Here is a 17,500-nt window from a genome sequence, read left to right on the forward strand (position 1 = left end):
TGACCACGAAGCAGAACCCCTCATCCACAGCAGCCCTGCAGGGCCCAACACACCAGGCAGCCCAGCAAGGCCAGCTGCACAGCAGCCCAGTGAGGGCCCAACAAATGATTCAACAACACCAGCTTTCACACCGAGACGATCAACCAGGGCAAGAAGAGCCCCAGATCGACTCACATTGTAAATAGTTACACTATTGACTGTGGGCGGGGGCTGGGGGGTGCAGGAGTGTTGTTATATATGTGGACTTGTAATTACTCTGTACAGCCACCAGAGGGCTCATCTCCTGGAGTCCCAAGGGATCCCACAATCCCTTGGGAGCACAGGTATTTAAGGAGGCTTCACAGGTTGGAGAGGTCCTCTGGAGACCTGCAATAAAAGATTAAGGTCACACTTTATTTTGAGCTCACAGTGTTCAGTCTGACTCTTTCTCCTTACTCAACACCATTTGCTTTCTTAATTGCTTGCTGTACCTGCATGTTAAAATTCTGTGATTCATGTATAAGGACACCCAGGTCCCTCTGAATGCAAACATTTCCCAGTCTCGCAAAAAATATTCTGCTGTTTTGTTCTTCCTACCAAAGTGACTAACTTCACACTTCCCCGCATTGTATTCCATTTGCCATGTTCTTGCCCACTCAGTCAACCTGTCTATATCTCTCTGCAAGTCTCTTTGCGTCCTCCTCACAGCTTACTTTCCCACCTAACTTTGTATCATCAGCAAACTTGGATACGTTACATTCAATCTCTTTGTGATGAGCATCTTATAGATGATACCCTTTGCTGCCACGGTGATGATTGAGAGTAGACTGATGGAGCGGTAATTGGATTTGTCCTGCTTTTTGTGAACAGGACATATCTGGGCAGTTTTTCACATTGTCGAGTAAATGCCAGTGTTGTAGTTGTACTGGAACAGCTAGTTCTGGAGCACAATTAGGCAGCACGACGTTATCGGGGCCCATAGCCTTTGCTGTATCCAGTGTGCTCAATGGCTTCTTGATATCACGTGGAGTGAATCGAATTGGCTGAAGAGTGGCTTCTGTGATAGTGGGGACCTCAGCAGGAGGCCAAGATGGATCATCCACTCGGCACTTCTGGCTGAAGATGGTTGCAAATACTTCAGCCTTGTCTTTTGGGCTCCGCCATCATTGAGGCTGGGGATAGTCATACAGCCTCCTCATCCCGTTAGTTGTTTAATTATCCACCACCATGCACAACTGGATGTGGCAGGACTGCAGGTTGGGGGATATTGTTATGTTGATTGAGGGATAACTCTTTTAAACCAACCTGAGAGAGCAGACAGGGCCTTCATTTATCATGTCATCCAAAAGACAGGACCTTGGACAATGCAGCACTCCAGAAGTGTCAGCCTAGATTTTTGTAGTCAGTCCCTGGTGTGGGACCTGAACCCACAACCTTCTGACTCAGAAGCAAGAGTGCTACCGGCTGAGCCACAGCTGACACTAGTGAGAATAACGGGGGCGGGGAAGTGCTGCCGTACACTGGCAAGGTGAGCAATAGTTTTGAATTTCGCGCTCGTCTTTTTTTTGTCCGAGCGCGGAGACCGTACAGCGGTGGAAAGGAAGCCGGAGCCGTTCGGCAGTGCAGCGCGAGCTGTGGGACAGGCGATGAGCGGCGGCGAGCAGCACGCGGACAGCGGCATGGTGAGTGGCAGCGCGCGGAAGACAGTGGGCGCGCTCCTTGCGCGTGCCGGCGGGTGACTCGGACCCTCTCACACTCAGGGCATGTGTGTGTCGCGCGCGCGCGCGCCCCAGACTGAAAAACCCGACGCGGCAAACCAGCGGCCTCGAGCGACGGGGCTGAGAGCGCCAGGCCGGGCCGCACCGCACCGTACTGTACTCGCAGCCGCCTCTGTTCGCTGTGTCGTGGGACTCCCGGTGAGTCCGAGCGGATCAGTCTCAATAGGCCATGAAGTGCTGCAGGCCCTTCGAGGAGCAGCCGCCGCCTTTGAATACTTTAGTTATAAAAAAATAGGACCAATATAGTCCTATTATTCAATAAATAGTGTCAATAATAATAAAAGCGGGATGTGATGCTAAACACTAACCCTTACGTCCTCCCCCTCTCACCTTACCCCCACAGTCTAATCGGTCAATTTAAATCGCCTCAGTGTTTGTTCTCTCTTCAGCTCATGATTATGGTACAAGATTAACAACCTAGAATGTCCTAAGGCGCTTCAATACTTTTGAAGTGTTGCAATGCAGGGAAATGTGGCAGTCAATTTGCGCACAGCAAGCTCCCACAGCAAGCTCCCACAAGATAATGCCCAGATAACCTGTTTTAGTGATGTTGATTTGAAGGATAAATATTGTCCAGAACACTGGGAGAACTCCCTTCAACAAGTGCCATGGGATTTTTTTACGTCCACCCGAGAGGGCAGACAGGGTCTCAGTTTAACGTCTTATTAGGACATCCGGATGAAATTCCAGAAGTTGCAGGAAGTTATTGGGAACCCAAATATTTCAAGACTGAATTCATTTCAGATGTACTCCCAAAATGTTAACCTGTCTTTTTTTTAATTTCCGGATGCACAAGCCTTAGTTGTGTATTGCAACATGTTGGGTTTCTGTTGAATATTTGCACTTGTTTTTTATTTGTACTCAGACCAGTTTGTACCAAGCATTTTGATTGTGTCTTCATGGTGGAAGCATATAGCATTAATTAGTATTGAGATAGATTTATTTCAGCAAATAATATTTTGGTAGACAATATATGAATAATTTGAGACATGACATGTAGTAAGTGGAGCATGTTTGGGAGGAGGAGGTGACTTTGGACCAATGGTCCCCAAAGCTCTCCACCACTGGAGTTTTCCTCACGTCATTTGTAGGTCTGTTGTAGACTAATTCATAGAGATTGATTGCTCTGATGATCCATTATTATTGTATCATACGACTACCAGGATGGTAGATGGCAAACTAGGTAGACCGTGGTCTTTTTTCATCTAGCAGTTCCAATGTTCCTCACTAGTGCCTACCTCTAGGTCACATAAAAACATGTTCCCAATAATTTGCATATATCTCAAGTTTTTTTTCCAAAAATTATTTTATTCATGTAAAATTTTCACAATAGAAAAATAGTTCAGTACCTTGCGGTCAGCAATTCCATACAATTCATTTGGATGCTGACAACCGTTTCATACAACGCACTAGCGTGCATTTCATTTCAAGGTACAGTTTAGTACAATCTGTAAATCACGTTACATATAGTACTGTGCAAATAAGGGTATTACATGGAGCAGATGAGAACAGGTTTACATTACATTCCAGGATACATTTCAATACCGATCACGAATCACGTTACATGTAGCACTATGCAGATGAAAGCAGTACACGGAACGGGTGGGAATACATTTACATTTCTTTACAAGTTACTAAACAGTGCAGAGACTTTCATTATACATGGCACAACACAGGTGTTTTTCAGTACATGGTGCTCTATGTATACAAGCAGATTAACAAGTACAGCCCGAGGGGGATCTGATTCCATTCCCTGGGTTTACTGTGGCGGAAGGGCCTTAAACTGTGGCTGTTCCCCATCGTGCCTTTGTGGCGACTGCACTGATCTTTAGTGTGTCCCTCAGCACATACTCCTGGACCTTGGATTGCGCCAGTCTGCAACACTCGGCCGTGGACATCTCCTTGCTCTGGAAGACCAGCAAGTTTCGGGAAGACCGAAGTGCGTCTTTCACCGAGTTGATGGCTCTCCAGCAGCAGATGATGCCTGTCTTGGTGTGCGTCCCTGGGAAAAGTCCGCAGAGCACAGAGTCTTGTGTTACGGAGCTGCTTGGGATGAACCTCGACAGCAATCACTGCATCTCCTTCCAGACTATCCTTGCAAAGGGGCAATCCCGAAGGAGATGGATGACAGTCTCGTCCGCACCACAGCCGACTCGGGGATAGAGTGCCATGTCTCTGAAACCCCGGCTGTGCATGAAGGATCTGACGGGTAGGGCCCTTCTCACCGCCATCCAAGCTACGAAACGAGTTCGACAGTCTGCTCGGGGAACCGCACGACAGGATCCATCATCTCCTTTCGTAGGATGTCCAGGACCTTGCGTGCCGACCACTGCTTTATGGCCTTGTGGTCAAAGGTGTTTTTCTTGAAAAGCTTTTCCACGTAGGACAGGTGGTTAGGCATGGTCCAACTGGTTGGAGCGTTCTGCGGCAGCCTGGCCAGACCCATCCTTCGCAACACCGGGGACAGATAGAATCTCAGCATGTACTGACACTTGGTGTTTGTGTACGAAGGGTCTATGCACAGCTTGTTGCAGCCACATACAAAAGTGGCCATTAGGATGAGGGCCACGTTCGGAACGTCCTTTTCCCCCCTTGTCCAGAGTTTTGTACATCGTGTCTCTGCGGACACGGTCCATTTTCGATCTCCAGACAAAATGGAAGACGGCTCGGGTGACTGTCACGGCACAGGAGCAGGGTATGGGCCAGACCTGCGCCACGTACAACAACACCGAGAGTACCTCACTCCTGATGACCAGGTTCTTTCCTGCAATGGAGAAGGAGCACGGCTTCCACCATCCCAGTTTATGTTTGACTTTAGCGATACACTCCTTCCAGTTTTTGGCGCGCACACAGAATATGTCCGCAACTGAGGCAACCACTTCCTTTTGACATTCAATGGCACTACCATAGCTCAATCCCCCATCATCAACACCCTGGGCGTCGCCACTGACCAGAAACTCAAGTGGACTAGTCACTTAAATGCCGTGGCTACTGGAGCAGGTCAGAGTCTGGGTTATTCTGCTGTGAGTCGCTCACTTCCTAATATCCAAAGTCTCTCCACCACCTACGAGGCACATCAGAATTGTGATGGAATACTCTCCACTTGCTTGGATGGGTGCAGCTGCACTCAAGAAGTTCAATACCATCAGGACAAAGCAGTCTGCTTGATTGACACCCCATCCACCAGCTTAAACATTCACTCTCTCCACCACTGGCGCAACATGGCTGTAATTTGAACTATCGACAGGATGCACTGCAGCAACTTGCCAAGGCTTCTTCAACAGCAACTCCCAAACCTAAAACCTCTACCACCTAGAAGGATATGGGCAGAAGGCGCGTTGGAACACCATTCCCTCCAAGTCACGCACCACCCAACTTGGATATATATCACCGTCCCTTCATTGCCGCTGGGTCAAAATCCTGGCACTCACTCCCAATGTTCCCTCTAAGCTGGGACTGGCTTTTCCAATGTAAAATTTTGTGCATGCGTGGAATTGTGAATGGGCTGCGCACCCAAAAAAGAAATTAGGGGGAACATTGGTCACTACCTAACAGCACTATGGGAGTAACTTCGCCACATGGACTGCAGCGATTCAAGAAAGAGTCGCACCACCACCTTCTCAATGGCAACAGGGATGGGCAATAAATGCTGACCTTGCCAGCCACGCCCATAATCCCCAGAATGAATTAAAAAAGGACCTTGATGCCCTCTTGCTCTGAACCCTAAACTGACCATCCCTTTTCTGCCTCATCTCTTCAAGGGACAGGTGTGGCAGCTCAATATTCCTGGTTACAGGAGTTTTAGACAAGGCGGGGAGGGTCGCGGTATTGATTAAAGAAACTATAACAGCGGTGAGGAGGGATGATATGTTACAGGGATCATCAAATGAGGCCGTATGGGTTGAATTGAAAAATAAAAAAGGGGCGTTTTATTATCGACCCCCAAACAGTGGGAGGGAGATAGAGAAGCAAATATGTAGGCAAATTTCTGTGAAGTCCAAAAACCATAGGGACGTAATAGTAGGGGATTTTAACAGTCCTAATATTGATTGGGACACATATAGTGTGAAGGGTATAGAGGGTGCGGAATTCTTAAAATGCATTCAAGAGAACTTTTTTAGTCAGTATGTAACAAGCCCAACACGAGAGGGAGTGGTTTTGGGGAATGAAGCTGGGCAGGTGGAAGGTGTTATGTCTCGAATAAAGCAATGTAACTGAGTACTGTAGATGTGTGTAACTGTGACCTTAGTCTCTTTATTCTAACTCCAGAGTGTTGGTACAGCATGGGAGGCCTGCTTATATACAGTGCTCCCAAGGGATGCTGGGATCCCTAGGGACTCCAACAGATACGCCCTCTGGTGGCGGTAGAATACTGGTTACATAGGGTTGCATACATAACAGAAGGGGTATCAGTGGGCGAGCACTTGGGTGCCAGTGACCATAATTCCATCAGATTCAAGGTAGTTATGAATAAGGACAAGGATAGACCAGGAATAAAAGTCCCAAATTGGGGAAAAGCTAACTTCGCTAAGTTGAGGTGTGATTTGGTCACAGTGGACTGGAAACAGCTTGTGTTAAATCAGTGTCGGAACAGTGGGAGGCATTCAAGGAGGCGATCTGGAGGGCTCAGGCCAAACACGTACCCTTGAAGAAAAAGGGTGGGAATAACAATTATAGAGCCCCCCGAATGTCCAGGGACTTACAGGGGAGGATAAAGAAAAAAAGGGAAGCTTATGTCATATATCAACGGCTAAATACTGTAGAATCTTTGGAGGAATATAGAAAGTTCAGAGGTAAAATTAAAAAGGATATTAGGAATGCTAAGAGAGAGCATGAAAAATTCTTGGCAAGTAAAATTAAGGAAAACCCAAAGATGTTCTATAAATGTATTAAGAGCCAATGGATAACTAAAGAAAGAGTAGGGCCTATTAGAGACCATGAGGGTAATCTTTGTGAGGAGACGGAAGATGTTGGTAGGGTTCTTAATGAATTCTTTGTGTCTGTTATCACAATGGAAAGGGGCAATGCAGATACTGCTATCGAGGAGTGTGAAATTCTGGATGAAATAAACTTAGTGAGAGAGGAGGTAGTAAGAGGTTTAGCAGCTTTGAAAGTAGATAAGTCCCCAGGCCCGGATGAAATGCATCTCGGGCTGTTAAGTGAAGTAAAAGAGGAAACAGCAGAGGCCTTGACCATCATTTTCCAATCATCTTTGGATCTGGACATGGTGCCGGAGGATTGGAGGACTGCTAATGTGGTACCCTTGTTTAAGAAGGGAGAAAGGGATAGATCGAGTAATTACAGGCCTGTCAGCCTAACCTCAGTGGTGGGAAAATTATTGGAAAAAAATCCTGAAGGACAGGATAAATCTACATTTAGAAAGGCAAGGACTAATTAGGGACAGTCAGCATGGATTTGTTAAGGGAAGATCGTGTTTGACTAACCTGATTTAATTTTTTGAATAGGTAACCAGGAGGGTCAATGAGGTTAGGCGTACAATGTAGTGTATATGGACTTTAGCAAAGCTTTTGATAAGATCCCACATGGTAGACTGGTCACGAAGGTTAAAGCTCATGGGATCCAGGGCAAAGTGGCAAGTTGGATCCAAAATTGGCTTAGAGGTAGGAAGCAAAGGGTAATGGTTGATGGATGTTTTTGTGACTGAAAGGATGTTTCCAGTGGGTTTCCACAGGGCTCAGTACTAGGTACCTTGATTTTTGTGATATACATCAATGATCTAGATTTGAATATAGGGAGTATGATTAAGAAGTTTGCAGACGACACTAAAATTGGCTGTGTGATCGAAAATGAAGAGGAAAGTCATGGACTGCAGGAGGATATCAATCTACTGGTCAGATGGGCAGAACAATGGCAAATGGAATTTAATTCAGAGAAGTGTGAGGTAATAATGCACTTGGGGAGGGCTAATAAGGAAAGGGTATACACATTAAACGGTAGGCCACTTAAAAGTGTAGATAAACAAAAGGACCTTGGAGTGCTTGTCCACAGATCCCTGAAATTAGTAGGCCAGGTGGATAAGGTGGCAAAGAAGGCGTACGGAATGCTTGCCTTTATTGGCCGAGGCATAGAATACAAGAGCAGGGAGGTTATGCTTAAATTGTATAATACTCTGATTAGGCCACAGCTGGAATACTGCATGCAGTTCTGGTTGCCGTATTATAGGAAGGACATGATTGCACTAGAGATGGTGCAGAGGAGATTTACTAGGACGCTGCCTGGAATGGAGAATCTTAGCTATGAGGACAGATTGGATAGGCTGGGTTTGTTTTCATTGGAACAGAGGAGGTTGAGAGGAGATCTCATTGAGGTGTATAAAAATTTGAGGGGCCTGGATATAGTGGATAGTAAGGGCCTATTTTCCTTGGTGGAGGGTTCAGTTACGAGGGGGTATAGTTTTAAGATGGTTTTGAGGGGAGGCTTCTTCACTCTAAAGAGGGTTGTGGGGGTCTGAAACTCACTTCCTGGAAGGATGGTGGATGCAGAAACCCTCATCACATTTAAAAGGTGCTTGGATGGGCACTTGAAGTGCCGTAACCTGCAGAGTTACGGACCTAGAGCTGGTAAGTCGGATTAGACTGGATAACCCCTTGTTGGCTGGCGCAGATATGATGGTAAGTACTGCAGGGAATAGAATACGGCCAGGGTGATCTCCTGGACTAGTTTCGATCACCTGGATGGGGGTCGGAGAGGAATTTTCCCAGATTTTTTTCCCCAATTGGCCTGGGTTTTCTATCTGGTTTTTAGCCTTTCCCAGGAGATCACATGGTTCCGGTTGGGGTGGAGTGTAGAAAGTTGCAGTGTAGGGGGTGTCACAGTTGTGTGGGGCAGACTGGTTGGGCCGGATGCTCTTTACCTTTCCGCCATTGTTCATAGGTTTATATGTAATCTTCAGGGCTGCTGACCGATGGCATTGTGGCTCTTTGTCGGCTGCCGCGGACACAATGGGCCAAAATGGCCTCCTGCACTGTAAATTTCTATGTTTCAGATCATTGTCCTAAAAGAAAAGAAAGACTTGCATTTATATAGCGCCTTTCACGATCACCAGATGTCTCAAAGCACTTTACAGCCAATGGAGTACTTTTGGAGCGTAGTTACTGTTGTAATTTAGGAAAGGGCGGCAGCCAATTTGCACATAGCAAACTCCCACAAACAGCATTGTGATTGTTGTGTATCTGTAAAGCATGCACTCCCGTGTTCCGCCACCAGGGAGCTCATCCCCTGAAGTCCCAAGGGATCCCAGCATCCCTTGGGAGCACTGTATATAAGCCGGCCCCTAAGGCCTGTTCTTCACTATGGGGTGTCTTATTAAAGACTGAGGTCACTGTTACTTTAACCTCCCTGTGTGCAGTCTCATCTGTGTTAGGAACACAATAGTGATAATGACCAAATAATCTGTTTTTGTTATGTTGATTGAGGGATATTGGCCAGGACACTAGTGATAACTTCCGTGCTCTTCATCAAAATATTGCCATGAGATCTTTTATGTCCACTTAAGAGAGCAGACAGGGCCTCACTTTAACGTCTCATCCGAAAGACAGCACCATCGACAGAGCAGCATTCCCTCAGCAGTGCACTGGAGTGTCAGTCTAGATTTTTGTGCTCAAGTCCCTGGAATGGGACATTGAACCTACAACCTTCTGACTCAGGCAAGAGTGCAATGCACTGAGCCACAGCTGACACTGCAATTTAAGTCTTCCAGTTGCTTAAGGTTTTCTGTCTGCTCCCCAGCTGGAGTTAGGAACTTATGGGGTGAAGTAGAAGTCCCGCCACATTGCACCTCTGTCAATGTATTGACCGAGTGAGGAATCCCGACAACAATGTCTTTTTCCTTTGAGTCTGGGCTTAAAAAAAATAGGAGCACTAAGTCTAGAAGATCTTGATTTTGCTGTTTCACTTCACATATTGTAGTTCTGATATTTATACAGATAATTTTGTGTCTGACAGGCATGACAATCTATTAACATGCTTGAGTCTCAAAACCAAACTACCAAGAAGGACATAAATGTAGTTTTCATTCACCTGATAGTGTGCATTCCTGATTTGTAAAAAGAAGATACAGTTTAAAGAGGACATAAGAACATAAGAAATAGGAGCAGGAGAAGGCCATCTGGTCTCTCGAGCCTGCTCCGCCATTGAATAAGATTATGGCCTCAACTCCACTTCTCCACCCATTCCCCATAAACCTCGACTCCCTTATCTTTCAAAAATCTGTCTATCTCCTCCTTAAATATATTCAATGACCCTGCCTCCACAGCTCTGTGGGGTAGAGAATTCCAAAGAGTCACGACCCTCTGAGAGAAGAAATGCCTCCCCAACTCTCTTTTAAATGGGCGACCTCTTATTCTGAAACTGCCCCCTAGTTCTAGATTCCTCCATGAGGGGAAACATACACAATGAGTATGTTGTTATTTTTTTTGTACTAGCCTATTTTAAATTGCATTCCTACCCTGAACAAAGTTTTTCATTCCTTTTCCAGGGTAGAACGCTGATAGCAGTTGGACTTGGTGTCGCAGCTGCAGCATTTGCAGGTAAGGCAATGGTTTACTTTGCATCTTTGCAGTTCTTGACAAACTAGTGTGATACTTTATTTACTCTGAAATAAATAAATAATTGCAGTTATGTAACATCAATAATGGCCTCAGGATGTCCCAAAGTGCTTTACAGCCAATGAAGTACTTTTGAAGTGTAGTCACTGTTGTAATTTAGAAAACATGGCAGCCAAATTATGCACAGCAAGCTCCCACAAACAGCACTGAGGTAATGATGAGATCATTTGTTTTAATTATGTTGGTTGACAAATGTTAGACAGGACACCAGTGAGAGCTCCGCCGCACATCTTCAAATAGTGCCACAGGATCTTTTACGTCCACCAGATAAACCGAGGCCCTGTCTGCCCTAATGTCTCATTTGAAAGTCAGCACCTCCGACAGTGCAGCGCTCCCTCAGTACTGCACTGGAGTGTCAGTCTGGATTTTGTGATTTAAGTCTCTGGATTGGGATTTGAACCCACAGCCTTCTGACTCAGAGGCGAGAGTGCTGCCATTGAGCCACGGCTAACATCATTGGTCCAATCAAGGCAGCATTGTCTGCCAAATATTCATCAGTCCAAATAAGAGGTTGTATTTTTTTTCCTTAGCTATGTAATAATCAGTTGAGTATATTGCACTGACTATAAACATGAGAAGAAAGGTAAGAGGAAACCATTAGGCCCATCAGTGCTCAGCTATGCATGTGGTGTAACCATGTGCACCAATATTCTCCATCATTAGTAATGCCAAAATCCTAGGGAAACAAAAAAATACCTGTGGCCAATTTCAGAAAAGACTCCGGGAAATTTCTTCCTCAAATCCAGGAAAGCATGGTTACCCGTGACACATCACTAAACATACTGGCTCACCGGCATCTTGCCCTACTTGACCGCTGATACTTTCCAATCGCCCTGTCTGTCATAAATTTATCCAGTGCCCCATAACATTCATAACACTCTGTGCTTGCATTACCTTTCTGGCTGAAGTTAAATCTTAACTGTGCAGTCACCTTTTGTTTGACTGGTCATATTCTATTTGCATCATTTTATATACTGAAATGTAACCATGCCCTTTAATAAGAAAGTTTTTAAGTCGACAATAAATTTTTATAAATGACTAATAGATCCTTTTCTGTAAGCATATGAGGAAAAAGCTGAAACTTGAGTTGATTTCTCTTTACCGCCCCTGGTGGTCAGAGTCCTTCTGTACAGCCCTAGTGCACTTTCCTTGCTTTTAACACTGCTACCATTTAATCCTCACCTATTTTCCACTTAAGCACTTTACAGGTTATTTTACTACTTTTCCTGTGTGTGTGTGTTTACTTTTCCTCCTACATCCTTCCCTATGTTTTGTTCCTTTTTAAATGCTGTTCATCTGTCATTTTTTAAAATATTTGAGGGCAGTTAAGAGTCGACCACATTGCTGTGGGCATGAGTCCTTAGGCAGACCGGGTAAGGATGGCAGATTTCCTTCCCTAAAGGATATTAGTGAACCAGGTGGGTTTATTACAACATCCGTTGTTTCAAGATCATTATTACTGATACTAGCCTTTTATTCCAGATTTATTTAATTCCTAGAATCATAGAAATTTACAGCACAGAAGGAGGCCAATTTGGCCCATCGTGTCGCTGCAGGCGAGGATTACCTAAGACGACGGGAGACCAAGCTCCCCTGGGACCCGACTCTGCTGCTGTTAAATGCTGTGCCGTTCCTGGACCACGACCCCACTGATGTTAAATGCCCCCTCCCACGACCCCACTGATGTTAAATGCCCCCCCCCCCCCCCCCCAGGGCTGGGCTTGACCTTGACCTCCCTCCCCCCCCCGTGGGCTCGACCTCTGCCACGCCATCCCTCCCCCCTGCTGGGCTCGACCTCCGCCCCTCCTTGGGATTGAGCGCCTCGACCTTTGCATCTGCTGGGCCTGAATTTCAGCCCTCTGCTGAGCTTGGATGCCGCTCCAATGTTCTGCTTGGGCTCCAGTGACGTCAGTCTGGTCACCCTTCTAGAAGTGGTTGCACTCCTGAGTCAGCTCGCGGTGCAATGGCTAGCTCTCCTACTTATACCCCTGCCTGCCATTGCTGTTTTCTCGTAGGTTGGGGAGGGTGCCGCACTGGAACGTGGTCTGGCTCTCCTACCTATACCCCCGCCTGCCAATGCTGTTTTACATAGAAACATAGAAAATAGATGCAGGAGCAGGCCATTCGGCCCTTCGAGCCTGCACCGCCATTCAATATGATCATGCAACTTCAGTACTCCACCAACGAACTGGACTCAACAACTTTCTGTGGTAGAGAATTCCACAGGTTCACCACTCTCTGGGTGAAAAAGTTTCTCCTCATCTCGGTCCTACATGGCTTACCCCTTATCTTTAGACTGTGACCCCTGGTTCTGGACTTCCCCAACATCGGGAAAATTATTCCTGCATCTAACCTGTCCAATCCCATCAAAATTTTATATGTTTCTATGAGATCCCCTCTCATTCTTCCAGTGAGTATAAGCCTAGCCGATCCAAACTTTCTTCACATGTCAGTCCTGTCTTCCCGGGAATTAGTCTGGTGAACCTTCGCTGCACTCCCTCAATAGCAAGCACATCCTTCCTCAGATTAGGAGACCAAAACTGCACACAATACTCAAGGTGTGGTCTCACCAAGGCCCTGTACAACTGCAGTAAAACCTCCCTGCTACTATACTCAAATCCTCTCGCTATGAGGGCCAGCATGCCATTTGCTTTCTTTACTGCCTGCTGTACCTGCATGCCTACCTTCAGTGACTGATGTACCATGATACCCAGGTCGCCCTATACCCCCTTGCATCTCCCCTTTTACTAATCTGTCACCATTCAGATAATAATCTGCCTTCCTGTTTTTGCCACCAAAGTGGATAACCTCCCATTTATCCACATTATACTGCATCTGTCATGCATTTGCCCAGTCATCTAACCTGTCCAAGTCACCCTGCAGCCTCTTAGCATTCTCCTCACAGCTCACACTGCCACCCAGCTTAGTGTCATCTGAAAACTTGGAGATATTACATTCAATTCCTTCTTCTAAATCATTAATGTACATTGTAAATAGCTGGGGTCCCAGCACTGAACCTTCCGGCACCCCACTAGTCACTGCCTGCCATTCTGAAAAGGACCCATTTATTCCTGCTCTTTGCTTCCTGTCTGCCAACCAGTTCTCTATCCACGTCAATACATTACCCCCAATACCATGTGCCTTAATTTTGTACACTAATCTCTTGTGTGGGACCTTGTCAAAAGCCTTTTGAAAGTCCAAATACACCACATCCACTGGTTCTCCCTTATCCGCTCTACTAGTTACATCCTCAAAAAACTCTCGAAGATTTGTCAAGCATGATTTCCCTTTCATAAATCCAGCATGGATTCTCGCAGGTCGGGGTGGAGGGGGGAGGGCACTGCACTGGAACGAGGTCTAGCTCTTCTACTTATACCCCTGCCTGCCAATGCTGTTTTCTTGCAGGTCGCGGGGGGGACCATAATTACTCTATCTATCCCTTTCTCCCTTTTTAAACAATGGTACAACGTTAGCAGTCTTCCGGCACCACACCTGTAACTAGAGAGGATTGGAAAATGATGGTATGAGCCTCTGCTATTTACTCTCTTGCTTCCCTTAACAGCCTGGGATACATTTCACAAAGGCCTGGAGATTTATCCACTTTCAAATATGCTAAACCCCTTAATACTTCCTCTCTCTCTATGTTTATTTCATCTAATATTTCGCACTCTTCCTCCCTGGTGGCAACATCTGCATCGCCCCTCTCTTTTGGGAAAACAGACGCAAAGTATTCATTAAGAATTATACCCTTGTCTTCCACCTTCGCACACACATTACCTTTATGTTCTTTAATAGGCCCTACTCTTTCTTTAGTTATCACCTTGCTCTTAATGTATTTATAAAACATCTTTGGGTTTTCCTTGATTTTACTTGCCAACATTTTTTTATGCTCTCTCTTTGCTTTCTTAATTTCCTTTTTAGTTTCATCCCTGCATTTTCTATACTCCTCTCAGATTTCTGCAGTATTGAGCCCTCGGTATCTGTCAGAAGCTTCCCTTTTTTTCTTTATCCTACCCTGTATGCCCTTGACATCCAGAGGGCTCTAGATTTGTTAGTCCCACCTTTTTTCTTTAAGGGAACATACTTGCTCTGAACCCTCACATTCTCCTCCGCTCTTGCACCGATTTGCTTTCAAGTAGCTGTTTCCAGTTCACTTTGGCCAAATCACATCTCGGCCTAGTAAAATTGGCTTTTCCCCAATTGAGAACTTTTATTCCTGGTTTGTCTTTGTCCTTTTCCATAACTACCCTAAATCTAACTGAATTATAATCACTAGCACCAAATTGCTCTCCCACTTATGCACTTTCCACTTGCCCAGCTTCATTCCCTAAAACTAAGTCCAGAACCGCCCCCTCCCTTGTTGGGTTTGCTACGTAATGGCTAAAAAGGTTCTCCTGTGTACATTTTAGGAATTCTGCACCGTCTATACCGCTCACAATAATTTTATCTCAGTTAATATTAGGATAAGTGAAATCCCCTACTATTACTGCCCTAAAGTTTCTACACTACAAATTTGCCTACTTAGTTGCCCTTCTATCTCCCTTTGACTGTTTGGGGATCTATAGTACACTCCCAGCAGTGTGCCCCCTTTTTTGTTCTTGAGTTCAACCCATATGGCCTCATTTGATGATCTTTCTAACATATCATCCCTCCTCACAGCTGTAATTGTTTCTTTAATCAATACTATGCCCCCCCCCCCTTTTTTAACCCCCCTCTCTATCCCATCTGAAAACCCTGTATCCAGAAATGTTGAGCTGCCATTCCTGCCCTTCTTTCAGCCATGTCTCAGCAATAGCTATAATATCATACTCCCATCTGTGCCCTCAGCTTTATTCCCTAAACTCCTTGCATTGAACTATATACCATTTAGCACTGCCAAACTCCCTTGTTGTCTATTTTCTAGCCTTTTGTTTCCTCTGCCTTTCAAACTCGCTTACTAATTTTCTGCCTTACAATTGCAGTTTTGCTTCTCTCCTTTCTGAAACTACTCTCAGGTTCCCATCTCCTTGTCAAGCTAGTTTAAACCCTTCCCAACAGCACTAGCTCTGGATTACTAGTCCAATAATATTACCACTATGTTCCCCTATTCCAGTTCCTGAAACGTTAACAAGTTTTGGTCTCTCTACAGATACTGCCTGACCTGCTGAGTGTTTCCAGCATTTTTCTGTTGTTTACATTTTCTTCGACTTGATCTCCAATGTTTTCCTTTGCACCATTTCCGGTGTGTCTACACGCTGCCAACTGTGGCTGCTTGTTGAATGTGCTATTTTCTAATTGAGCATGCAGCGACCTTCCATGTATACTTAACCAATTGTGTGTTTTCCTGGTGGGTCTAAATTGCAAACACTGGTTGCCTGAATAAGTTAATGTTCCAATAATGCTGTCAAATTAACTGCATGTAATCAATTCAGCGTTCTATATGTAGACTCAGAGACAAGGTGCCATAGTCTCTCTCTAAGTGTTCTGGAGTTGTGGTTCAGGTGCACTGATGCAGCAGAGCAGATGAACCCAGCCTTATAGCTAACACGCCATGATGGAATTACTCTAATTGAGTGGAAGGGGTTAATGTTCTGTGCATTTGTTCTCCCATTTGGATCATTTCGTTTTCACCCCAATTTTACATCCGTGGAAAAGTTTAGTGGATGCATTTCGGGGCATGTTATCTTCTGGGTAAAATTTAAGCTTTCCTACCTACTTGCTTATTTTATTTGACTGGGTCGATTTTTCTATTGAGAAGTAAAAAACTATATCTAGGTATAGCTATCAAATATATGTTTGATAAGAAATTGCTATTTTGCATGCGCTTGGACAGAGTGAAAATATTGCGTTGAATATTTTTTTACATGACTGCTATAGTAAAGCTCCCTTCATGCTTGAGGGCTTCAGTCGTTGGGTGGGAAGGAAGAATCTTTTCTCTTTTACGATTGTGTGGATTTATTGCCACAATCCCATTTGGGAAAAAAGGTAACAATTCATTCTCCATCATGTGTGTATTCCTCGGCCACGGGTCTGATAAATGCTTGGACCAGACTCGTGTCTGTGCTGCTCTTGCATGCAGTAGTGCATAAAAATGGTCTGGCCTGACTTGACCACTGTCTCCTTTTTTAAAGTAAACACTTTGTATCTGGCTGGTTCCATGCATTAGGCACTAGCCGTTCACTGCTGAGGCCTGGTTCAGCCAGACTGATGCCTTCTGGCTGTAAGGGCTCTATGTGAGTTGCATTTGGCCAGTCTCAATCCAGTGCCTAGTTCCCTTATTCGGCGCCCTCAGTCAGACAAGCCACAGGAAAAAATTGTCACATTGGCGTAGTAAGGGCTGCTTTTCTGGGATTGGAGCTGAGTCACATTGCGGAACTTTACTCTGTGCAACACCTGACCTGGGAATGCTTGATGCTGACATTGGGTGCCTAAAATGGGAAGAGTTCCTCAGCATTAACATCCTTCAGCCTGATGCACACAAAAATACAAAAACAAGTAAATAGTCTTCAATGTGTTTGCCTGAAGGCCAAGGGCAAACACTTGGTGTGTTGGGTATTGTCTTGCTGTTTCGTGATATAACGTGTTGGATAGGTTGCAAATTGCATTCTTTATACAGATGAGTGCAAAAAGGAAATAAAGAAAACCGTGAAATGAGTGTCCACTCTGTTATTTTGATGCAGATTCAACCCAATTGACTGTATGGGGAATACTAATATAATGCATCCAAACAGAGCAACCTAAGTTTATTTTAGAGTTTTATCTAACATGACTGCTGAACAGGGTGAATTGTAAGTAGTGTAGATGGAAGCATAAAATTACAAAGAGACATTGCTGGATTGTGAGTGGGCAAAACTGTGGCAGATGGATTTCAAAAAAGAGGATAGATCTGAGTAATGTATTTTTTAAATGGTGAAAAGCTGGGAACACTGGAGGACCAAAGAGATTTAAGGGCCCATGTGCACAGATCACAAAAATGTAGTGGTACAAAAAATAATCAATAAGGTTAATGGAATGTTAGTCTTTATATCTAAAGGACTGGAACATAAAGGGGAGGATGTTTTGCAACAGCTGTACAAAACCCTGGTTGGACCACATCTGGAGTACTTTCTACAGTTCTGGGTACCGCATCTGAGAAAG

The 17,500-nt window shown here is 45.0% G+C and overlaps 1 protein-coding gene across 1 annotated transcript in view; it reads left to right on the forward strand.

Moving 5' to 3' along the window:
- Positions 1 to 1,561: 1,561 nt before the first annotated feature.
- LOC139276283 (dnaJ homolog subfamily C member 15-like) overlaps positions 1,562 to 17,500 on the forward strand; it is a 48,756-nt gene continuing 32,817 nt past the window's right edge. The window contains exons 1-2 of the mRNA XM_070894039.1: positions 1,562 to 1,661; positions 10,255 to 10,306. Of these exons, the coding sequence (XP_070750140.1) occupies positions 1,626 to 1,661; positions 10,255 to 10,306 (88 nt within the window). The 5' untranslated portion in view covers positions 1,562 to 1,625. The remainder of the gene's footprint in view (positions 1,662 to 10,254; positions 10,307 to 17,500) is intronic.

This window comes from Pristiophorus japonicus, chromosome 11, assembly GCF_044704955.1.
Source record: "Pristiophorus japonicus isolate sPriJap1 chromosome 11, sPriJap1.hap1, whole genome shotgun sequence".
NCBI classification, from domain to species: Eukaryota; Metazoa; Chordata; class Chondrichthyes; family Pristiophoridae; genus Pristiophorus; species Pristiophorus japonicus.